The sequence below is a fragment of the Mauremys reevesii genome, linkage group 3 (genome assembly GCF_016161935.1).
Source record: "Mauremys reevesii isolate NIE-2019 linkage group 3, ASM1616193v1, whole genome shotgun sequence".
Lineage (NCBI taxonomy): Eukaryota > Metazoa > Chordata > Testudines > Geoemydidae > Mauremys > Mauremys reevesii.
Genome location: NC_052625.1, coordinates 109804274 through 109830010, shown reverse-complemented (window position 1 = coordinate 109830010; position 25737 = coordinate 109804274). Strand labels below are relative to the sequence as shown.

The 25737-nt window shown below is 42.9% G+C and overlaps 1 protein-coding gene and 1 long non-coding RNA gene across 18 annotated transcripts in view; one reads left to right on the top strand and one right to left on the bottom strand.

Moving 5' to 3' along the window:
• EYA4 (EYA transcriptional coactivator and phosphatase 4) overlaps positions 1 to 8607 on the top strand; it is a 231140-nt gene extending 222533 nt beyond the window's left edge. For 11 of the 17 annotated variants that reach the window (XM_039531077.1, XM_039531073.1, XM_039531074.1 and 8 more), the window contains 3 exons: positions 567 to 688; positions 3565 to 3665; positions 5335 to 8607. In XM_039531077.1, coding sequence (XP_039387011.1) covers positions 567 to 688; positions 3565 to 3665; positions 5335 to 5415 — 304 coding nt within the window. In that variant the 3' untranslated portion in view covers positions 5416 to 8607. Of the gene's footprint in view, positions 1 to 566; positions 689 to 3424; positions 3526 to 3564; positions 3666 to 5334 lie in introns of all 17 variants that reach the window. The other 6 variants (XM_039531079.1, XM_039531078.1, XM_039531076.1 and 3 more) reach the window with 1 other exon arrangement.
• The window catches only part of LOC120401300, a 61006-nt gene continuing 39629 nt past the window's right edge, over positions 4361 to 25737 (bottom strand). Inside the window, exons 2-3 of the long non-coding RNA XR_005596373.1 lie at positions 4684 to 4869; positions 4361 to 4590 (exon numbers count right to left, since the gene is read on the bottom strand). This is a non-coding gene — a long non-coding RNA (uncharacterized LOC120401300). The remainder of the gene's footprint in view (positions 4591 to 4683; positions 4870 to 25737) is intronic.

The following is a 25737-nucleotide window of genomic DNA, read 5'->3' as shown; positions in this document are numbered from 1 at the left end:
TGATGAAACGGGGAAGTTTTTACTCTCCCCTCCGCTTGAAAAGATTGCTCTTTCCACCCTTGAAATACTAGGAAGGTGGTGTTCAGTTCTGAGGCCACTATTAATTTATAATATGTATTTCTCTATTGTCCCAGTCCTTCCCTTTAAGGCAGTAATGACAAGTCAATTTTCCCCTCCTAACTCTTTTTCATCTGATTGTTCATTAGTCACCAGTAATTGCCAATTTGAGAATGCTGTTTTGGCAACATTTTTGAAAGCAACTACAGATTTGGGGTGTCTGTTTTTGAGCATTTATTTTGACACATCTTAAAGGGAGCCAGTTTTCACAGCACTGCAGGCCTATTCACTTGCCTGAAACAGAAAAACCTTCCGACAAAGGATAAGATTTTTAATAAAACGGTTCTTGAGGCTGGTTAAGTGATAGTAATGCATTTGGATTGACTGTTAATGTCAGGAAATCCTGAATGCCATCCTCAGTGGCCAATTTTATTTAGCAAAATATTAACTGTATAATTTTTGAATGATGTACCATTATTCAGATTCAACAACTATTTCTCTCCCTTTAGGAGTAACTGTGTAAATGTTTTGGTAACAACCACCCAACTTATCCCAGCACTTGCAAAAGTCCTGTTGTATAGTTTAGGAGGTGCTTTTCCTATTGAAAATATTTACAGTGCAACCAAAATAGGTAAGAAAATTACTCTTTAGTCCTCAAAGACTGCATTTGCTTTATCATATGAAAATATTTTTTTTCTCAGTGGTTTGAGCATTGGCCTGCTAAACCCAGGGCTGTGAGTTTAATCCTTGAGGGGGCCATTTAGGGGTTGGGGGCAAAAATATGTCTGGGGATTGGGCCTGTTTTGAGCAGGGGGTTAGACTAGATGACCTCCTGAGGTCCCTTCCAGCCCTGCTATTCTATGATTCTAGTTATGGATGGATTCAAAACCACTTCTCTGATAGTATGAATATGTAGGTAGAAAATAAATTGTGTATTGCCTCAGTTTTTAAGATTTGACTGTTTAAAAATTTAAACATCTATGTTAGCTATCAGTACTTCTAATCCCAGTACTTGACACATTTATATATAGAATATGTACCATCTAAATATATAACTCTGTCAGAGGGTGACCCTGGCACTTATACAGGGAGCAGGGCAAGTGCCCCTGATCAGTATGCTCCAATTAAGCCAATTAAGAGGGCACCTGGGTGTAGAGCAGAAAAGAGAGCCAGTGAGAGAGCGACTGGTGAATCAGAGCAGCCTGTGTGGGAATCAGGAACAGGTGAGAGCTACCAGGGACCATGGGACTGTGGAAGGTTCCTAGAAAGAAGCAGAAGATGGTTCCTGGGAGGAAGGCAAGAAAAGCGCCTAGAGGGGTTTGTTGGCTGACTTCCCCGAGTTTGGGGAAGCTTGAGTCGGAGGAGCCTGAGAGACACGGCCAGGGGTGAAGACAGGGGAGCAGTGGAGGGGCTTACCTGCTGACATCTCTAGTGCTGGAGGGCTGGATTCAGGGGAACTGAGAGAGGGCCAGAGGAGAGGCTATCTCGGGGGATTCCCATTGTGAAGAGCAGGATTATACTTCAGGTGGAAGGGCCGTGGGTCCTGGTACAAGGACCAGGGATGACTAAGAGTCGAGGCAAGGTTGAAGAAGCCAGTACGTTATGTGTTTCATAAAACAACAAGATGTCTTGAGTTTTCATGATTGCTTGCACTTGGGTTAGAAATGGACTACGTGTTCAGGACGTCTGTTTTGGACCATTTGCGCAAGGTTTATAATAAACCAGCCCCAAGGACGATATTTATTATAGCAAGAGAACCTGAAGAGAAGTTACTGGGGACTTTGGAAGGGGAAACTGAAGCAGGCATGCCTGTCATGCCATGGCCTGCCACAAGAGGGCACTCCATGAGGGTGGTCCCTCTTACAGTCTCCCTACTGAATTTCATCTTTTATGTGTTAGATGTATGTTATATAATTACAGTGCATTCTATGAACCAGCATTTTTACAAATTCAGCTACCTCATCAGCATTATATGAGAGGCTCAGCTAATTTGTATTATAAACTAAGATCTTAATTTCATACACAGCAATTTCAGGCATCTAGTACCCTTCAGGTCTGTTAAGTAACTTATAAATAACTTCTTGTAATATCCTGTGACAAATTATACTCTTGAAAATGGCAATCTACAAAATAAAATTTAGGCTTGGATTTTCAAAGGTACCTCTAAGACTCCTTTGAAAATGCAAACTCTAGTGCATGCAGAGTAATTATAGAATATCTGGTGACCTTTAAACAGCTAATAATTTGGAAGAGTTCATATCTGACCCATTCATCCATTCCAAATTTTAACGAAGATAGAATTTAACAATCAGTCAGTCAATCAGACGTCATTGGCAAAGCGTCCTGAATATATTTGGTTTTAGAGTATCATTTTTTAAATGTGCCTTTCAGCAACACAAAGAAAAACTGATATTTTGATAACTTAATTAGCTACATCATTCCATAATGAGGGGATGCATGAAATCATTTAAAACTTTCTCAAAGAATGAAGTATATCAAATAGCCTAAATTCCAGTAAACTGCCAACTTAATAGATATCGTATTTATAGCAACCTGCACATTTTAGACTAGTGTGCAAATTGCACTCAGACTACAGCAAGCAGTGGTATTCAGAGTAGCACCATTTGCCACAGGAAAGTAGAATTCTTGCTTGGCATGCAGGGGAATTGTGCCCACTGCTACATCCCTTCTGGGGATGCAATGCACACCACTCCTCTCTCCCCACATCCTTTCAGGTGGGTTGTGCTGCCGGGCTTGTACAAAAGGAGTGGTCCCTGCACTCTGAGCATAGTGTCTGTACTTGGAGCTGGCCCTTAAACTCACTACAATCTGGTCCTCATTCAGCAGTTCCAAAACACAATATTTTCCTAATTATAAGCCTCCTTTCTTGTCATTGGCTGAGCGCGTTTAATCCACGGTCTTGCAAAATGACATGTTTCAGGGACAACTTTCTGCCTCATTTCATTCTTTTCCCTAGCTTTGAGTGCCCATCATCCCATAATGACAGCTCTTCCCCCTGCCGTAAATGCATTTTAAATGAAACTGCTACTGTCCTTGGGGGGGAAATTTAAAATAATCTGCAAGTATTGATATTCAATTTTATGTTTTTACAATAGCAGTAATACCAGCTTTCTGTTACAGCCAAAATCTCTACCTAAGGTTAGGAATGAGATCTAATATCAGATAAATCTGCTTAGTCTGACCAAAGGAATTCAACTGCTTTTTGGCTGGTTGCATCTGTGAAACAAGCCAAAAGCTGGGAGCTATGAAAAAATGCACACTTTTTAATAGGATTCACTTAACCTTTTGTTTAAAGCTTCAAGATAACTCACATGATGGCTTGAATAAGTAGTGCATTGTTTTTCAGGCAAAGAAAGCTGTTTTGAGCGTATAGTGTCCAGATTTGGCACTAACATAACTTATGTTGTGATTGGAGATGGACGAGATGAGGAGCATGCAGCTAACCAGGTAATTTCACTCTGAACTCTTATCTCATTTATCTTCCAGGAAAAGAAAGTTGCTTTGAACGAATAATGCAAAGGTTTGGCAGAAAAGTAGTATATGTTGTTATTGGGGATGGTGTAGAAGAAGAACAGGCAGCAAAAAAGGTAACCTGTCTCATGAAATGTTGGTGTGATACATAGATACTAATGCAAGCCTTTCTGTTTCATTTCTGCTAGTGTTGCACAATGGCAGATTGGCAAATAAGTTGAATATTCAGAGGCACCAAGAGCATGATAAGGCCAACACTTACATTAAAATAAACCATTTGGATTCTAGCATTTGCTTTATGACAATCTGGGTAAGAAATGTACCCACAAAAATTAAATGAATGTTAATGGGGAGAAAAAAGCAAATGAAACCTAAGATATAAACAGAAGTAATAAAGCAAGAGGGGTTTTGGTTAAAACAACATGTGGAAATTAGAGCCAGAGCTATTGGAGAGAATGTAGAAAACCTGCAAAAATATTGTGCCAAAGTTCTTCTATCGTGAAGAAAAAAAAATGCCTTTAGAATATACTAGGAGAAACATGATTGATTTTAAAACAGTTTGTTTCAAGAAACACTTCTGCAAAAGGAGGACACACAAATGTACAAATAGTTTCTTCAAAGTAAAAAATGTTTATTATCTGCACAGTTTCTCAAAGTCAAAATTTGTAAGTGTGACAGATAAGCAAATAAATTGTCAATATTTGAAAACAGAACAAGTTGGAAATCTTTCAGAAGTCAAACGCATTCCAGTGTAACTCCCAGTAATGTAGAAAAGCTGAACTCTGAATGTTGTGCTCTTTGCCTCCTGAGTTATGACCAGAAATACCAAGAATTAGCACTAAGGATAGCAAAACTTAAATCTTTCTAGTATTTTGATGGGTCCTATGTGTTGTTTTGACATTTGTGCTGTAGTGGAAACAAAATCAAAATGCTCATTCCAAATGGTTGCTTATAGAGGTGCAGTACTGGTGATGGGTCTGTGCTGAACACAGGTGGTTGGTTTTGGCAGTTTCCAGTTGGCATGCTTCTCTCTAACTGTAGCTGTACTTGCATGAATAGATATGGTTTTCAGAGGAATAGATGAACACAGCAGTTTACAAATAGATCTGAACTGAGGAAAATAAAGGTTCTTACCTAGTTCCAGGGAGCTAGTCAGCTAGAGGAGTGTCCAGCAGCAGCCTTCGAAGAGTGATCTGGCATGGGTAGATCTGTAATTCACTATACTGCATCTACCAGCAGATGTTGATGTTTCCTGCAGCATCAGTCATCTTTATTTAAACAGTGTTTCAAAAGTTTCTCTCCAGAAGAGTTTTCCCCCGCCTGGACCAAAAAAAAAAAAAAAAGAAAGATACTTGTCTGTGTTGCAAAATGTTATATATGAGCCTTTCCTTAATGACTGTCCTATAACCCTTTAAATGGGAATTGAACCTTTTTTAATGGTAATAAATGAGTATAAATAAATAGTGATCATCCTTTTTCTAATAAATGTCATAGTAGCAAATGAGCAAGTTCCCCTGGCCAAATGAAGGGAGTTGCATTCAGCGAGTGTTGGGCTATTTCCAGTGTGAATAGTGAAACAGAACTAGGAGGAAATAATCAGATAGTCTAAGAATTAAGCTCAGATCTATTTTGGTCTGATTTTTGTCAGTATTTTACTAACAAACATCAGGCTGCAAACATAACATTACAAATATATTGTTGTGAGCTTAACTGTAATTTGCTGTGTGCCTTCTGCTGTAGACAAAGTGTTCATTTTCCCTCACTTTTTCCTCCTAACAAATGCAGCACAACATGCCTTTCTGGAGGATATCAAGTCATTCGGACCTCTTGGCTCTACATCAAGCACTGGAACTAGAGTATTTGTAACTGTGTTCTATAGTTGGCGATCCTTTTTTATATTTCAAGTACACTGAATTTTTATGTGTGATTCGATGCCTCTGGCTTAACACATATGAATTGTCTTAAGAAGGGAAGAAATATTTGGAATGAAAATTCCACAATGAAGAATTCAGATTGCTGAATGGAGTTAAAATGTTAGTGCTACATAAGGAAGCTCTATGGTCTTATATATGCAACATTTTTAACAAATAAAAACTATGGAGGTTGCTGGTACACACCAAATGAGCCCTAACGGGAGTGAACAAAGGACTCATAATGGCAAAGCACCAACATGCATTTTCTGACCGACAAGGTGGTGGTCAACAACATTCCTCAATATGGGGTATACTCAGCACTGAGGTTTGAACCAGACTTTAGCCTACCTAACCCAGAAAATCTGAATTGGAATGCACTCAGACTGTATAATGACAATCCTGTCTAGACCTGTAATTTGTGTAAATTATTGATGAAAATAATTTACTGTGACTTTATTAGCAGTTGATTTTTGGAAGTGGATGCAATTTTTCTTTTTTTTTTGGAGGGGGGTGGGGAAGGGTTATATAATATTGTCTCTTTTATAAGTTTGGCAAACAGAATGTGCATAATGATGTGTTGTGCCTTAAAGACAAGACGTGTTTGTGTGTTACAATGTAATTTTGGTTAAAAACTATGTAGATAAACAAAAAAAAGTTGACATTTTTTTGACATGACCAAATTTCAAATTTAAGTAATCAAAGAGCAGGGCTGCATCAAAAGCATTTTCAGTAAGAAAAAATAAAGGAAAGTTTGTGGTTTTTATTTGGATTCTGAATAGTTCCACTGAGGCAAGTGGCTTTTGGGAGGCTGAAATGATATTGGGGACCGTTACCTTCAAAGCTAAAGCAATTGTTTAACATCTTAAACATCCTTTCTTCATTCTCACTTGATAAAACTAAGAGCCATATTCATTAATTACTTACAGGCTACAGAAAAACCTGCATAGGGAGCATCTGCCCTTTACACAAATCCAAATTAAGTCTCTTCCATTTCCCTCTTTCCCTGGTTAGGAATGGCATGGGGGATCATATTCCACACTGTAGTCCTACCACCCCACATCTGATTTCAGTGTCATGAAGCAACTGCAAGTGTTAATGGCTTTAGTTTATTGTGGAGGATGGAAATTGCTCTTCCTTGATACTGTATGTGGCAACACATGTGCGCCCACTTGTTCTGACTGTGTAGAGAATTTGTCATGATAGGATGTGAAATGCAGATGCCAGGGACACCTATGTAAGGACAGTACTCAATAATGATATGCAGTCCTCCTGTTCTTTACTGTGAAACCAACCTATTTCTATTCAGGAGGTGCTTATAGGGAAATTACTTGTTGCTTATTTAAACTACATTGACCATGTCAAAGTCAGGTCTTTGGGTGAAATCCTGGCCCCCTTGAAGTCAATGGCAAAACTCTTCTATAACCAAGTAAAACGGAAATCCTTTGCCTCCATTGGAATTTTGTACACAAGTCATTCAGACTGGCTGGTATGCTACTGTCACAAGTTTTAAATGTGCAGCCATCTCACTAGTCTTGCCACATATTATTAAATTATATACCTCCACTTACAGAAGAAATATGGGTGGGGGGATTCCTTTTTCCCCTTTCTTGAAAGAGTCCTATGGCTGGGAATTATTTACTGGTAGTTTATTCTTACAGTATGGTACCTGATCAAATTTGGCCTAAAAATAAAATTTGATGTAAAGAGGTTAAAATTTTAAGTTTCCATTTTTTGTATTGCAGTGGAAATTTTAAGTGAAGCAATTTTAAATATACTGAAGGACATTAGTCTTCAAAATCATTTTAATATTTGCTTTTAAAAGGAACATGGCAGCTATAGTAACATAGTCCACAGCCTGCCATCTATTTAAAAAAAAAATTCACAATGTCATGGGAGTTATGCATGTGAACCTATGGGAGGGTATGTCTCAGAGTGATATAAAATTTTGGTATGTTTTTGTACAGCATCTAGCCCAGTGAAGCCATGATAATATTGGGACCTCTATGCATTAGTTTCATACCATTAATAATAATACATAATTCACAAAACCTTACAGCACCTCACCACTTAAGGGTTTAGCCCTAAGCCCTTTACACACTATACCAAAGCTCTTTCCAGAATTCCAGATGCACAGATATACTCTACTTAAGGAAAAAGTAACACATGTGGTATCTTTAAGTAGAGTCTCATAGCATATTCTTACTTCAATAAGGCTGCCTGCATGACAACTACAGGCATGAATAACCAAGGCAGATATTTTACTCAAATTGGACAGTTCCAAATAGATATGGTTGGACCTAAAGTAAGCTTTGGTCATTTGGACTTTGAGTGCATTTTAATTCAATGTATATAATACAATAATAACTGACTCCCTTCAACCCCTACCCCTAAAATGAATACAATGTTATGTTTGCAAATATTGTGTGCAATTAAAATATAGACTATTGTGCCTTTTGCAGTTACTGTAGCAATCTAAAGTGAGTACAGTACTTGAACATAGGCACTTTTAATACTGCACTTGCAAGATATAAATACAGTGCAATTTCAATCAGAGTAAGCAATATCTTAAATGTGATAAGGGGTAAGTTAGTACAGTTCAATATAAAAAAGTAAAGTGAAATCTAGAAGCAAAGCTCTGTCTTAGAAACATTTCTTGATTGTGCACAAAGATATATGTGATGGCTGACTCCCAGAATTGGATTTTATTAGTATCCAGTATAAGCAGCAATATATGCACCAAAAAAAGGTGCAAAAACATGTACCAGTCTAAGCATTGACACAGGAGATCTGCCCATATCAAAATCCTGGATCCAAAGACACCCGAACATTGGGGGGGAGGCAGGGTTTGAAATCCAAATCCCAAATGTAAGTGTGTGTGGATTTGGCCCTTGCCAGGAAGGCTACATTTTAGCGGGGAACTTGGATCCAGCTCCACGGTTTTCGTTCAGGAGCCAGCTCTACCTTATACCAAGCACATGCTTTAAATGAATATGGTAGTTAGTATCTCTAAAGAGGAACTTTTTAAGTGACATGAGCCAAAATTGCATTATGACTCCCAGCAATAGCAGCATTTTGGAAATTTAATTGAAGCCAAGTGTCTCTGTCATGTATTAGCAAGTTCTAGTTTATTGGGGCCTACCTAATTTAAGATAATGTAAATTAATATTAAAAGCTTGTAAAATATATGTACATCTTTACTACTTCTCAATAAATACATTTGGAACTGTTGTCATTTTCTGCACTATACTGCCCTGCAAGATTTCTGGGTTTTGTGTTTGAAACCCTCATTACACAGAAGTCTCTTCTAAGGGCAGGGTCTCAATGACTACAGCATATCTGTTTTCTTAATATGAATTCCTGATTCATTTATTTATTACCTGTAACATTGTGACTTTTCTACATGCAAATGCATCAAAACTTGGGTTATTTTACATAGGAGACAGTTTGAACTACTGAAGAATTAAAAGGTAATCTAGTCAACAGTTCAGCCCTCATGTGAGTTCCCATTATGACAGTATCTTTGTTGCTATTGCTTTGTGGCCCTCTGTAGCTCAGAAGTAGTGATCCTGAGCTGGAGGAGGAAGTCACTCTGCAGCAGTTTCCCATCATTTGATATATAGACTGTCATTGATACTTAACCGCTCACTCATGCCCCTGCATGAAGCAAAGGAACAGCAAGGACAGAGGTTTTCTAATGGGAAATGGGCTCAGGGATATAATTTATTAAGGACTGACCATGACATAAGGCCCTGATCCTGCAAAGAATTAAGCATATACATAAAACTTTATGTAGGTGGACCAGTCCCATTGACATCAAAGTCATGAAAGTGTTTAAGTTTTTGCAAGCCTCCTTATAAACCGGTCTTCTCTTTGGTGTCTAGAAGTGATAAGAGCTAGATCCTCAGCACTCCTGTTGAAGACCTGGCCCTAGGTAAACAACAGTAAGGAGGCGGGCGGAATAATTAACAGAAGGTGCACATCCTTCTATCCTATAAAAAACCCCTGAACGTGTGCTAATCAAAAGACTAAAAATTGCTTGTATTAGTTTGTCTGGGTTAAGGATGTGGGGCGGGGGGAAAACAGAATATTTGTCTTCCTCCACCTCCTCCTGCAGAAGTCAACAGGTGGTAAATGGCACTAGACCTCTACAGATTATATAAGCACCACTCTGCCACAGCACTTTCTGTCTATGATTTTTAATAGTGAAGCACACATAGGTAAGTGGATTTATCAATGGTTGTTACAAAGAGCTCCAGCCTATGCACAAAGCACGTGTCACCAAGCAAAAGCCTTCTAAAAAGTTCACATCCTTTGAAGCATATGAAAATACATACTTTTAGTTGCTTGTTGGAGACCTATGGATGTAATTCACAATGTGGATAGGATGGAGAGTAAACTAACATAAACCTAGTCTACACTAGTAAATTGAACCACTACTGACAGTCTTCAGAAACTAGTCCCCCAGAGCTCGTTTATGGCTTAGCATAAATCAGAGAAAACCATTTTAGTACCATTTCAGAAAACCCAAAGGAGCCAACCTGCTCCTATTCACTAGTCATTAATGGAGATTAAGAACATAAGAGCTGCTATACTGGGTCAGAGGGAATGAACAGAACAGGTAATCATCAAGTGATCCATTCCCTGTCTCCCATTCCCAGCTTCTGGCAAACAGAGGCTAGGGACACCAATCCTGCCCCTCCTGGCTAATAGCCATTGATGGACCTATCCTCCATGAATTTATCTACTACTTTTTTGAATCCCGTTACAGTCCTGGCCATCACAACATCCTCTGGCAAGGAGTTCCACAGGTTGACTGTGCGTTATGTGAAAAAAATATTTCCTTTTGTTTGTTTTAAACCTGCTGCCTATTCATTTCATTTGGGGACCCCTAGTTGTTGTGTTATGAGAAGGAGTAAACAATACTTCCTTATTCACTTTCTCTACACCGGTCATGATTTTATAGACCTCTATCATATTCCCCCCGCCCCAATCGTCTCTTTTCCAAGCTGAACAGTCCCAGTCTTATTAATCTCTCCTCATATGGCAGCCATTCCATACCCCTAATCATTTTTGTTGCTCTTTTCTGAACTTTTTCCAATTCCAATATTTCTTTTTTGAGATTGGGCGACCACATCTGCATGCAGTATTCAAGATGTGGGTGTACTATGGATTTATATAGAGGCAATATGATATTTTCTGTCTTATTATCTATCTCATTCTTAATGATTCCCAACATTCTGAGTGTATGTTTCAGAGAACTGTCCACAATGACACCAGGATCTCTTTCTTGAGTGGTGCCAGCTAATTTAGACCTCATCATTTTATATGTACAGTTGGGATTATGTTTTCCAATGTGCATTATTTTGCGTTTATTGATATTGAATTTCATCTGCCATTTTGTTGCCCAGTCACCCAGTTTTGAGAGATCCTTTTATAGCTCTTCACAGTCTGCCTGGGACTTAACTAGAGTAGTTTCGTATTGTCTGCAAATTTTGCCACCTCACTGTTTACCCCTTTTTCCAGAGCATTTATGACTAGTCCCAGTACAGACACCTGGGGGACACCACTATTTACCTCCCTCCATTCTGAAAACTAGACCATTTATTGCTACACTTTGTTTCCTATCTTTTAACCAGTTACCAATCCATAAGAGGACCTTCCCTCTTATCCCATAACAGCTTACTTTTTGCAAGAGCCTTTGATGAAGGGTCTTGTCAAAGGCTTTTTGAAAATCTAAACACATGGGATCCACTGGATCCCCCTTGTCCACATGCTTGTTGACCGCCTCCAAAAATCGTAATAAATTGGTGAGACATGATTTCCCTTTACAAAAACCGTGTTGACTCTTCCGCAACAAATTATGTTCATGTGTCTAAGAATTTTGTTCTTTGCTATAGTTTCAACCAGTTTGCCCGGCACTGAAGTCAGGCTTACCAGCCTGTAATTGCCAATGGAGCCCTTTTTAAAAACTAGCGTCACAGTAGCTATCCTCCAGTCATTTTGGTACAGAAGCTGATTTGAATGATAGGTTACAGACTACAGTTAGTAGTCCTGCAATTTCACATTTGAGTTTCTTCAGAACTCTTGGGTGAATAACATCTGGTCCTGGTGACTTATTACTGTTTAGTTTATCAATTTGTTCCAAAACCTCTAATGACACCTCAATCTGGGACAGTTCCTCAGATTTGTCACCTAAAAAGAATGGCTCAGGTTTGGGAATCTCCCTCACATCCTCAACTGTGAAGACCAATGCAAAGAATTCATTTAGTTTCTCCGCAATGGGCTTATTGTCCTTGAGTGCTCCTGTAGCATCCTGATTGTCTCAAGGTCCCTGCTGGTTGGTTAGCAGGCTTTTTGCGTCTGATGTACTTAAAAAAAAAATTGCTATTACTTTTTGAGTCTTTGGCTAGCTGTTCTTCAAACTTGTTTTTGGCTTTCCTAATTATGTTTTTACACTTCATTTGGGAGAGTTTATGCTCCTTTCTATTTTCCTCATGAGGATTTAATTTCCACTTTTTAAAGGATGCCTTTTTACCTGTCACTGCTTCTCTTACTTTGTTATTTAGCCACAGTGGCACTTTTTTGGTTTTCTTACTATGGTTTTTAATTTAGGGTATATATTTAAGTTGAGCCTCTTTTATGGTGTCTTTAAAAAGTTTCCATGCAGTTTGCCGGGATTTCACTTTTGGTGCGGTAGCTCTTAATTTCTGTTTAACTAACCTCATTTTTATGTAGTTCCCCTTTCTGAAATTAAATGCTACAGTGTTGGGCCGCTGTGGTGTTTTCCCCACCACAGGGATGTTAAATTTAATTATATTAGGGTGTCACTATTACCAAGTGGTCCAGTGATATTCGCCTCTTGGACCTGATCCTGTGCTCCACTTAGGACTAAATCAAGAATTGCCTCTCCTCTTGTGGGTTCCAGGACTTGCTGCCCAAGAAGCAGTCATTTAAGGTGTCAAGAAACTGTATCTCTGCATCCCGTTCTGAGTGGACATGTACCCAGTCAATATGGGATAGTTGAAATCCCCCATTATTGAGTTTTTCATTTTAATAGGCTCTCTAATCTCCCTGAGCATTGCACAGTCCTGGTCAGGTGGTCGGTAATATATCCCTACTGCTATATTCTTATTATTAGAGCATGGAATTACTATCCATAGAGATTCTATGGTACAGTTTGGTTCATTTAAGATTTTTACTTCATTTGATTCTACGCTTTCTTTCACATATAATGTCACTCCCCCACCAGCATGATCTATCCTGCCGATATATTTTGTACCCTGGTATTACTGTGTCCCGTTGATTATCCTCATTCCACCAAGTTTCTGTAATGCCTATTATATCAATAGCCTCATTTAATATGAGGCACTCTAGTTCACCCATTTTATTTAGACTTCTAGCATTGGTATATAAGCACTTTAAAAACTTGTCACTTTTTAGCAGTCTCCTATTACGTGATGTAATAGAATTACACTGTTTTTCATTTAACTGTTTCTCATCAGATCCTACCTGTATTTTATCATCTTCTATCCTCTCCTCCTTACTAAGACATAGAGAATCTCCATTACTAGATCCTCCTCCAAGGGATGTCTCTGTCTGAACCACGTGCTCCTCCGCACCTATTAGCTTTCCCCAAAAACCAGTGGAAACATCATGCACTCTGAAAGTGTTTTGTTTGGTCTACAGCCTAGCACACTATTTTCAAGAGCAGTCCTGGTAGACCCATTACAGAAAACTGGGGTGTGTGTGTGTGTAAAATCTGCATATGCATCTGAGCCACAATCCACAAACATGGTCTGTGGATATAAGACAGATATCCGCAGATTTGCAGGGCTCTAAGTATAGAAAGGGCTTCAGTGGGCCTTAACAACAAATTCATGCTGTGAACCTCTTAGCTTCCATCACAGAGCTGCTAACAAAAAATGCCCCAGTCTCACTAGGTATGATGCAAGCAGGAATGCCTGCTGCTTCCCATTTGAAGAAAATCTAACTGTAAATTACCAACAGAATCATATTACTTGCTACTTCCAGCAATTGCAACTGCATTATAGACCCACATCTGCAATATGGCCCCATGTGAGGCATTCGCATTAAGGGGTTAATCTGATTCTCCAATTTCCATCCTCCCTGACCAAATAATTGATTCAAATCAAAATCAGAGCTTCATTAGTGTAACTACGGTACTCTGAGTGGATAACTGGATTTTGGCCAAGAGCCCAGGAGGCTCTGAAATAAGGCCATGTAAGGGAGCTAGTATAAAGTTGCTGGTATTCCGTCTTTTTTGCCTCTTGCCTATTAATGTTTTTGCATAAAGTACTTGTTTGTACAAAATGTGAATAACTGTACCACTAACTTTTTGACTTCTGGATTTCAGAGATCTTTTACCAATCTCATTTGTTTTCTAAATGCATTTAGCTTGTCTGATTATATTTTTACCGTACACACATCTATCTTTTTCAGTGTATTTAATTAGATAGTAACATATTGGCAACAATAGAAGTAGTATTATTATTGCACCCACAACATGGTAAGTGCTGTCCAAACATATAATAAGATGCCCTTTGAGTCAGGGATAGGATGTCTACACTGCAAAAGACCCAAGGCAGTGAGTCTCAGAACATGAGTCACCCAACTTGGGCTTGCAGGGCTCACGCTAGGGGGCTGAAAATAGCAGTGTAGATGTTCTGGTTTGATCTGGAGCCTGGGCTCTGAAACCCCATGAGGGGAATGGGTCTCAAAGCTGGTGCTCCAGCCTGAGCCCAAATGTGAAGTACGGACATATTCAAAGAGTTCACAGTCTGAGCCACATGACTAACATCGGATGGGGGGGCAGGGACGGACACATAGTCAAGTTAATTATTTATCAACAATCTCCAAATGGTCCCCTCAACAGAGCCCTTGTTAGCTGGCCAATTTCATGTAGGTATCACAATAGGGTTATATCTTAAGAAGGAATTTCAAAGAGGAGACGGTAGCAACTTTCCAGTCTAGCTCAGAGCGGGGAATTTTACCTTAGCAAATGGGGTTTTTAACCGCTACAAAAAGTTTTTTGGTTTTCATTTAAATAAAAAACAAAGGACATTTTTGTCGTTTTTGGTGACCAAAAACTGAAAATATGTAGAACATTTCTGAAAACCTCCCAGAATTTGCTTTTTCAACAAAAATGCTGAAAAATGTTGTTGAAAATGGACATTGTCTTCGAGATTTATTGCTCATATTGATTCCAATTAGGTGTGTGCGCGCCACATGCAAAGTCATTGGCACTCATTATATGACCCTGCAGACCCGGCACCTCTTTAGTTACTTCTTACCACCAATAATGGTTGTTGGAACTGTGACATCTTCCTTCGCAAACTCTCCACGTTTTCCCTAGCTTCTGCTTTGTACTGATTGTATTCCATAGTTGATTAGTTCACAGTTAGTTCATAGCCAGTGTAGTTCTAGTTAGTTGGTTGCGGGGGGGGCAGGGGAGGGGGTGTTGCCCTCCACCCCAACTGAATTCCCCCTTGGGGACTTACATGCCTAAGGCCAAGGGGTTCAAGCCCTGCAAGTCCAGCAACAAGCCCATGCCAAAAGGCGACCCCCATGACACTTGCTTAAAGTGTCTGGGAGAAACGCATCAGTCCAAAAAGTGCAGGATTTGTAAGGGCTTTTGACCCGAATCAAAAAGAAGCAGGACTTTAGACTGAAGAAGCTCTTCATGGAGGCCACACTTAGACCACAACCCTCATCGGCACGACAGGACCTGGCACCGAGTTAATCGGTGAGCAGCGCCCCAGCAGCAGTTGCAGAAGGGGCACTGTGGAAGGACTCTGGTTGAGACCCATGGCACCGCTGCGCCCCAGCACCGAAGCTGGCGGGAACGGGCTGGCACAGATCGCATTCACCAGCACAGAAGCAGCACTGGAAGCAGGGGAGGACTAGTTCCTGGACTTCGAAACCCACCCCCTTGGAGCCAGCAATGAGGCTCATCCCACGGAGGAGCCCCCAGCATTGAAAGCTTTGGAGCCTTCACCATCTACTTTAAATACACCTTTGAGGCTGCAAGAGAACTCATTGTGATTACGGCACCGAGTTCCCCAGCCCTTCATGCTAAGCATCCAATACTGGAACGGGCGGCACCATCCCAAGGAAAACTGGCAATGATCCACCTCTTGACAGCCTGCAGAAGCAAGATGCCACTCGGACTTGCGGTGCCACTTGGACTCGTGGCACTAGTCCAGATCCCACCAGCACTCCTGCTCACAACGCCAATCGCCCTCATGCAGTAGGTCCCGATTTTGGCACCATTCGTATCGGCACCGATCCAGCTCTCTGCGCAGAACCCACTCGCAGCAACGCTCCCCAGTCTCGCAGCACTGCCATGGCCATCGCGGTCTCAGTCCCAATCTTGGGCTTGGAGACGGGGCCCAAATAGTCACAGCAGCTTGGGAACAAGTCGGCGCGGGACAGACCTGACATGGGTGCAGGGCCATGGCCTGCACAGTGGCACAGACCAGCACAGTGGCCATTTTTAGACCTCATGGGCATACTAGCAGGCCCAGGGCACACAGTCCAAGGCTTCACACTTGGTGGCATCTGAACCTAGGGTGCCGGAGGCAGTGGCCAGTTGTCCCACCCCGAATGCAGAGGAGTTGGCATTGCACCACCTCCTCTGGAACCCACCCCTGTTCCTGAGCCAGACACTGGAGTGGCTGGCACGGAACTAGAGGCGGGGCAGGAGGTCCCAGAGGCCCAAGAGGCCCTCATCATCTAGCGTCCTCGTCATCCTCCCTAAACAAGGCTGTGGTGGGCACCTCTGCCTCGGGGCCACCCCTTATAGATAGCCGTGCTCACCAGAAACTCCTACGCAGGGTGGCACAGAATATGAACCTGCAGGCCGAGGAGGTAGTAGAGTTGGAGGACCCTATGGTGGTTATCTTGGCACCAGAATGACCATCCAGGGTCACCCTACCTCTCATCAAAACTATACAAGCCAATGCAAGGACCATTTGCCAGACCCTGGCCTCCATCCCTCCCACTGCTAAGGATGTGGAGAGGAAGTACTTTGTACCCTCCAAAGGGTATGTGTACCTGTTCACACACCTGGAGCCTTGCTCAGTAGTAGTGGCTGCGGTGAATGAGAAGAAAAGGCAGGGATAGCAAGCCCCAGCACCTAAATCCAAGGACGCCAAGCACCTGGATTTATTTGGATGCAAAGTATACTCCCCGGGGGGCTTGCAACTCAGGATTGCCAACCAGCAGGCAATCCTGAGCAGATACAGTTTCAACTCCTGGAACTTAGTACTGAAGTTTAGGGACCTGGTACCAGCAGAGTCCAGGGAGGAGTTTGGGACAATTGTTGAGGAGGGCAGTGGCATGGACTTCTTTACAGGCCTCACTGGACGCTGTGGACTTGGCAGCATGCACCTTTTCCTCAGGGATAGCTATGAGGTGCAGCTCATGGCTGCAGGCCTGGGGGCTCCTGCTTGAGGTTCAGCAAACTATGCAGGACCTACCCTTTGACTTTTGCTGAACAGACTGACCCTAGGCTGCATAGCCTTAAGGACTCCAGTGCAACAATGAAATCTTTGGGTATGCAGACCCCAGCAACTCAATGAAAGCCCTTTAAGCCCCAACCTCCACAACAGCCCCCGTATCCGCCTTGGCTGAGGCAGGATTTTTACAGGCACAGGGGCAGGAATGGCAGGCATAAGCCTTCCCATCCCCCATCCAGACAGGGCCAGGGCCAGGGCCTGATTAAGCCTTCATCAGGCTCAAAACAGACATTTTTGAAGGTGCGTCTGAGGACGGAGCACCTGTCTCAATGCCAGGTCCTTCCCCGTGTTTTTTGAACCATCTATCCCACTTCTACCATGCCTGGTCCCAAATAACATCAGACCTCTGGGTTCTTCGCATGGTAGAAGTGGGATATTCTCTCCAATTCTGCTCTCACCATCCCTCTTCAGGGACCCTTCTCATGAGCAACTCCTTATCCAGGAAGTGCAGGCGCTCCTTGCCATGAGAGCGGTGAAGGAGGTTCCTCAGGAGCTCAGGGGCAGGGGATTCTATTCCCACTATTTCCTAATCTCAGACCCATTCTAGACCTGCGAGGACTCAACAAGTTCATGGTAAAGTTGAAGTTCTGCATGGTCTCCCACAGTGCAATTATCCCTTCTCTGGATCCGGGAGACTGGTTCCTAGCGGCGTAGCCAGGTTTTCAGCGTAGGGAGAGCAAACATAAAAAAAGGCGCCCTCCCTTGGCTCCTCCTCTGGCCACACCCCTTGGCTCCTCCCATTCCCCCCCCCCAGATTAACCCTGGGACCAGCTCAGGACTCCTGCGGACTTCCCGGGGGGGGGGGCAGATACCCCCCCCATCCCCTCGAGGTCCCGGGAGAGTCTCTCCTGCCCAGCGCACTCTGCAGGTATCCCCCTCCAGGCTGTGCTGCCCGGCCCCACCCACAGGGTCCTGTCCCCCCACCCCAGACTCCTGCGCCGTGCCAGAGCCCCACCCTGTCCAGACAGCAAAGCCTGCGCCCCTGCCCTGCGGGCCCAGCCCCAAGGAGCTCCTCACCTGGACCCCCCAGTGCAAGGCACCGGACCCCACCCCCAGCTCACCTTCCGTCCTGCGCCGCCGCCTGTCCCCGGCGTGCTCCCGGCACTCGGCGCGCTCCATGCGGGGCTCGCCAGCCAGGCGGCCTTAAAGGTGCAGGGGCCCTTTCACCTCCCCCCGCCCGCCGCATTAGCAAGGGGCAGGGAGCGCTTGGCTGCCGAGCCCTGAGCCGAGGAGCCAGTCCCCTCCCTCCTCCAGCCGCGTCTGCCACCCCCCACGGCTCCTCCGGCTGTGCTGCTGGCAGCGCCTGCCGCCCCACAGCTCCTCCGGCCACGCTGCTGGCAGTGCTGGTCCGGCAGGCGCCACTTCCGCGCCTGCCGCCCTGAGGGGAAGCAGCAGCTTCTTCTTAATCCCGCTAGCTATGCTACTGCTGGTTCACCAACTTTGACATGAAATATGCGTACTTTCACATAGTGATTCAGCATGCACACAGAAGCTTTTTAAGGTTCAAGATCAACCAAAAACCATCATCAGTTCACAGTCCTCCCCTTCAGCCTGTCGATAGTCCCATCAGTGTTCACCAAGTGGATGTCGGTGGTAGCAGCCTTCCTCCGAGGTGCAGGTATACCCTTACCTCGATGACTGGCTGCTCAGGGGGCACACAAAAGAGCAGATGAAGGCACAAGTCCATCTGATCAGATCCACATTTGAAAGACTGGGTCTCCTTCTCAACGTGAAGAAGTCAACCTTGTCACCAACCCAGAGGATAGAGTCTAGGCAAGAGCAAGTCTGCCAGAATCCTGATTCCAAGCCATGACAAGCATCATTCGAGGCCTGAGAAAGAACCCAACCACTACAGCGAGGAGCTGTTCAAGTCTCCTCAGTCACATGGCAGCTTGCACGTACGTGGTCCGGCATGCCAGTCTAAGGCTCAGGCCAGCATTATATTCCCCCACTTCAGGCTACATTACCTCTTATTCTTGAGTACCTTCTGCACCTTAAACAGCAAGGCCTGGCACTGTTGTCCATAAAGGTACACCTAGCAGCTATCTCAGATTTCCACCCTGGAGTCTCAGGATGCTCTGTTTTCACCAACTCATGGTTGGCTCATTTCTCAAGGGCCTAGACCGGCTACATCCCCAGATTAGACAGCCTGTTCCTGCATGGGACCTTACTTTGGTCCTCTCCAAATTAGTGGAGACCATTAACGAGGACCATTCGAGCCACTGGTGATTTGCTCTCTCTTCTATCTATCATGGAAGGTAGCCTTCCTATGGCCATTACAACAGCAAGAAGAGTGTCTGAATTAAAGGCCCTTACCTCAGACCCACCTTATACAGTTTTCTACAAAAAACAAGGTGCAGCTAAGACCTTACCCGACTTTTCTGCCTAAAGAGGTGTCTCATTTCCATATCAGCCAAGACATCTTCCTGCCTGTTTTTATCCAAAGCCGCATACCAACAGCCGTAAGCAGAGGCTGCACTCCTTAGATGTTCGGAGAGTGTTGGCCTTCTATATCGAACGCACTAAGCTGTTCAGGAAATCGAACTAGCTGTTCGTTGTGGTGGCAAACCCAATGAAAGGACTATCAGTCTCGTCTCAAAGAATATCTTCCTGAATCACATCCTGTATCCGCAGGTGCTATGAGCTGGCCAAGACACCAGCCCCGCAAGGGCACAGGTCTCATTGGCAACATTCCTGGCCCAGGTCCATATCTAAGAAATCTGCAGGGCAGCAACTTGCTCCTCGGTGCATACGTTCATCTCTCATTACACCATCCTCCAGCATGCCAGAGACGATGCAGCCTTTGGCAGAGCAGTGCTCCAATCTGCGATTCCATAACTCCAACCTCACTGCCTAGGTAAGGCTTGGGAATCACCTAATTGGAATCCCTGCTTGCATCCGAAGAAGTGGGTATTCACCCACGAAAGCTCATGCTGCAAAACGTCTGTTAGTCTGTAAGGTGCCACAGGACTCTTTGCTGCTTCTACAGAACCAGACTAACACGGCCACCCCTCTGATACTAATTGGAATTGATATGAGCAATCACTTGAAGAAAAAATGGTTACTCACCTTCTCATAACTGTTGTTCTTCGAATTGTGTTGCTCATGTCCATTCCAAACCCACCCACCTTCCCCTCTGTCAGAATAACTGGAAAGAAGGAACTGAGGTGGCACCGGGTTGGCAGGGTCATATATTGAGCGCTATGGAGGTGCCACTCCAGGGAGTTCCACAGCCGACCTGACAGGCGCTGCTAAGGGAAAAAACTTTCCGATGACTGCACATGGTGCATACACACCTAATTGGAATTATATAGAAGCAACGCATATCAAAGAACAGTTACGAGAGGGTGGGTAACCGTTTTTTTCCCCACATAAGTTGTGAATAAAAAGCCATTTTTGTCTAAAAATACATTTTGAATGAAATTTTTCACTAGTGCTACTTTTTACATATAGGGAGTAGCATGGAAGAGTGATAAGAGACTGGAAAGGGGGTCACCCAGTGGGATTGGGTTGGTCTTTGTGGCAGCACAGAAGACTCAGGACTGGGCTAACACTACTATCCTATAAAAAACTGAAGACTATTAAACAAACAGCTAGAGAAATTTTTGTAATTGTACGGTGTCACAAAATTAGAGCAAACAAATGTAAACAATAAAAAGCTTGTTCCTTGAACCTTTCATTCTAATACTCTATTTAAGTTCTTATACTAGTCCTGTAGCATCTGAAAGCTTCCTGTGAATGAGACCAATAATACCACCCATCTCTTCCTTCTCTGAACTTATGAATGAATAAGTTGATGTGTGATTAGCATGGGAAAGCTTAGATGAAACTGATTACTTCGATTGTGTGCTGCAGAAATGTCACCTTTAAATATACCAATAAAATCATGAAGTGTGGCGCAGGAAGAAATATCTCAGTGCTGAGGGTAACGTCTGATGCTTAGACGAAAAGTCACAACCAGTCAAAGCAAGTGTAGGTGTTTTTGTTTATCTGTGGTTTAGTTTGTTTTTATGAGTGCATGTGTAGTGCAATGGCACACTCCAAAGCCCATTCATTGACTGCACTCAAAAAGACTCACATTGACTTCAGTGTGCTTGGGCTCAGATTCTAACAGAACTAGTGATGTGATGTCCCAGAGACTTTAATAGATGGAAGCCACAAAATGATAGTTGATCAAGATGAACAAAAACAAATACTCTATCCTTAGTAGCTACAGCTTGCCTTTTTTTTAAAATCTATTTCAATCTAGAATTGCACAGGTCTACATTTTAAATAGTCCTAGAACAAAGTAATAGACACGTAGTTACCATGAAGTCAAGTGGATGAGGGAATGACTAATGACTTTGATGTTACCAACATTTCAACTACAACAGGAGCAACCCAATTCATTATATCAGGGACAATGCCTCTTACCAAGACAGCTGTATCTCCTACAAACGCTGTATCTCAGCAGGTGTAAACAGGAATGAGGATCTGGAAGAGCCTGCTGAACTGGAGAATTTGTGCAATTAGGCCTAATCCAAAAGACCATTCAATGGAAAGATGTCAATAGACTTCCCAGGGCTTTCAGTTGGTCCCTTAGTGATTTCAGGCTATTCTAGAGGAGCTCCTGGACAAAGCTGATGCCCTGATCTCCCATAGGAAAACTAGAATCCTGCCAGAGGGAGCTCAAGAAGGAAGGGGAAAGCTACTTCCTTTAAAACACATTTTTCCTGCAGTTATAAAATGGTGCTTGATTTTTAGTAGTTGGAGATCAGGCCTGAAAGTAAGTGGGTGTGAGGCATTTCCCCAGAATATCAAAAATAAAATGAACAGTGTATTCCACAACCCGATGCTACAGATGGACAAGCCAGTGCTACAGGGAGAAGCACTGTAGGAGCAATAGGGTGACGGGGAAGTGGAACACACATACATGAGGTACAGCAACAAGTCTGGAGAGAAGAGAATGATCCCAGCTAAACTGAATAAAAAGAGCAATCCTGAGCCTTGGGGGAAGAGACCTAAGCTGGGGCCAGGAGAAGCAATGCACATTAACCAAAGGAATCCAACATTTTTCAGATACATTGCTGCGGACTGAATGTGTGGGATACTCTGAAGAAAGGATTAGGAGTCATGGTGCTGTAAAACAGCTCAAGGAAGGTATCTGCCCAGCGTTCAGTTAAATACTGGATTGAATGCAAGAGGGAAACAAAAATGTTGTATACAAAGAAATGATATGCCCACCTCTAGATCACTATGTTCTATATGCCTTGCACTGGTAGTGAGAGATTGAAAGAGACACAGGTATGAAGAGAGATTGCGAAGACTAGGATTATCTTGCCACCAGAAGAGCAAAGTTAGGAGCATTTGATTGTGAAGGTCCTCAATCCCAGTCTGAAGGGATCATTTCTCAGGGCAAGGAGGTAGTTCATTCTCCCTGCTCATGTCAATTTCTAGCCTCTTTCTTAAAATAGCTGAAAATGGTGCTATTACACTCACAGACTTTAAAGCCCGAAGGACCATCATGATCATCTAGTCTGACCTCCTGCACATCCCAGGTCACAGAACCTCATTCACCCATTCCTACAATAGACCCCCTAACCTCTGGCTGAGTTACTGAAGTTCTCAAATCATGATTTCAAGACTTCAAATTACAAAGAATCCACCCTTTACACTAATTTAAACCTGCAAGTGGAAGGCAAAACCCTCCAGGGTCTCCACCAATGACCTGGGGGGAAATTCCTTCCCAACCCCAAATATGGTGATCATTTAGACCCAGCACATATGGGCAAGACTCACCAGCCAGACACCTGGGAAAGAATTCTCTGTTGTTACTCAGACCTCTCCCCATCTAGTGTCTCATCACTGGCCATTGGAGATATTTGCTACTAGCAGTCACGCAGTGGGCCACATGCCATTGTAAGCAGTCTCATCAGACCATCCACTCCATAAACTTATCAAGCTCAGTCTTGAAGCCAGTTAGGTTTTTTGTCCCTATTGTTTCCCTTGGAAGGCTGTTCCAGAACTTCACTCCTCTGATGGTTAGAAACCTGCACCTAATTTCAAGTCTAAACTCATTGATAGACAATTTATATCCATTTGATCTTGTATCCACATTGGCGCTTAACTTAAATAACTCCTCTCCCACCCTGGTATTTAGTCCCCTGATGTATTTATAGAGACCAATCATATCTCCCCTCAGCCTTCTTTGGGATAGACTAAACAAGCCAAACTCTGAGTCTCCTCCCATAAGTTAAGTTTTCCATTCCTCAGATCATCCTAGTACCCCCTTCTCTATACCTCTTCCAATTGGCATTCATCTTCCAAACATGGGAGACCAGAAGTGCAAACACTATTCCAGATGAGGTCTCACCAGTGCCTTGTATAACGGTACTAACACATCCCTCTCTCTACTGGAAATACCTTGCCTGATGCATCCTAGGACTGCATTAGCCTTTTTCACAGCTGCATCAACTTTGATCACAGGATGACTATGAGCTGCAAACAATACACCAGAGTTTTTCTCCTCCTCTGTCACTTCCAACTGATGTATCCCCAGCTTATAGCAAAAATTCTTCTTGTTAGTACCTAAATGCATAAACTTGCAGTTTGAACTATAAATTGCATCCCATTTCTATTACTCTAGTTTGCAAGGTTATCCAGACCTTCTTTTATGATATTCTGATCCTCCTCCGTATTGCCAATACCTCCCAATGTTGTATCATCCACAAATTTTATTAGCACTTTCCACTTTTTGTGCCAAGGTCAGTAATAAAAATGTTACTGAAGATTAGTCCCAAGACAGAGCCTTGAAGAACTGCACTAGTAACCTCCCTCCAGCCTGACAGTTGACCTTTCCGTATGACCCATTGTAGTCTTCCCTTTAACCAGTTCCTTATCCACCTTTCAATCCTGATATTAATCCCCATCTTCTCCAATATAACTATAAATTTCCCAGGTGGAACTATATCAAATGCCTTACTGAAATCCAGGTAGATTAGATCCACTGCATTTCCTTTGTTTAAAAAAAATTGTTCTCTTCTCAAAGGAGATCAGGTTGGTCTGGCATGATCTACCTTTTGTAAAACCATGTTGTATTTTATCCCAACTACTGTTAGCCTCTATGTCCTTAACTATTTTCTCTTTCAAAATTTGTTCCAAGATCCATTGCTGATGGTGCATTTTATGAGTCAACAAGATGTGTACGTATAAAAAAACAAACAAAAAAAAAACGACATCTCATCTTGTACTGCGATTGGTTTCCCCACATTTTGTCTGTCACCTTCAGATATTTGTAAAGTGTTACCAGATAATCCCTGCTCCTATCTCGCTGGGCCACATTCAGATGCTACCTTTAGTAATGCCTGCAGTTTTAAAAAAATTATTTTTATTTGTGTTTACATTACAACTGACCATTGGTATGTATGTTACACTTCTTCTTGAGCCAATGCTAGTTGGTAATTAACATAGAACCTCAGGGGCAGCTGAGCCTTACTGTGCACTCATTTGAAAGAAAAAAGGAAAAAAATAGTCCACAGCTGTAATGCAGGAGCTTATAAGTTTTACTCAGAGTTTGCAAGCCACTGATTTGTCAAAAATGATCCCATTTTCAATAGCCACTGCAGGTCCCTAATATGTGAAATGCTCATCACATAAAGCCTTTGGGGGACAATGGCTCTAAAGTAATTCATTGAGGAGGGCTAAACTCTGCAATCTTTACATACTTTGAGCTGAACTGTGACTTTGTCACAAGCCCCAAGTGTCATTACTCATTCCTTATTATTTACCATTTATATTGCAGTAGTGCCTGAAGGCCAAGTAAAGGAAAGTGCACTGTTGCACAGCAATAGGAACAGACAGGGAACCAGATTCCAGCCTCCCAGTTTCCCCCCTGCTCCAAGGAAGAAGCAACCTACCCCAACCTCATTCTTGGTGCAGATTACTTCCCCCACCACGCTGGCACAACTGCACTTGCCAGCATGTGGCAGGTGAGGGGGGAACAACTCCCACCCTACCCATTTCCAACCACTTGCATTAAGAGGCAGAGTAGGAGCTTGGTGCAGGTTTGACAATGTGGGTACCACACTCAGGGGAGTAAGTGAAGCTCTTTTCACCCCTCTTGTTTCACTGAGCAAGCGTGCGGTTAATTAAGCTCACCCCTCATTGCAGCGGTTCTCAAACTGGGGATCGGGACCCCTCAGGGGGTCACAAGGTTATTACATGGTGGAGTCACGAGTGTCAGCCTCCGCCCCAAACCCTGCTTTGGCTCCAGCATTTATAATGGCGTTAAATAAATATACATAAAATAAGTGTTTTTAATTTATAAGGGGGGTTCACACTCAGGGGCTTGCTATGTGAAAGAGGTCACCAGTACAAAACTTTGAGAACCACTGCCCTATTGGCGTCAGTGGGTGACGGTGCTACTCAACAATAAAATGGCAGATATGAGCTCTTGAAAAGCCAGGCATTTGTCAATCCCAGCAGTTCCTTAAAATGTTTTTAAAAATCCCATCTCTTGTTTTGATCCTTGCATTTAGCCTGAGAACACAATTCCTCGTTTCAGCCCAGAGCAATTTAAAAAAAAAAAAAAAAAACAGCTGAGCCATGTCACCCTAAAACTAGGAGTGTATTTATAATGGAAAGGCTGACTCAACCTTAACTCTAATAACAAGGAAAACACATTATAATGAAACAACAAATCACAGCTTTGACAGTAATGAGGCGCTTGCTTAGACATTTATCTGTCCTTTTCCAGGGCA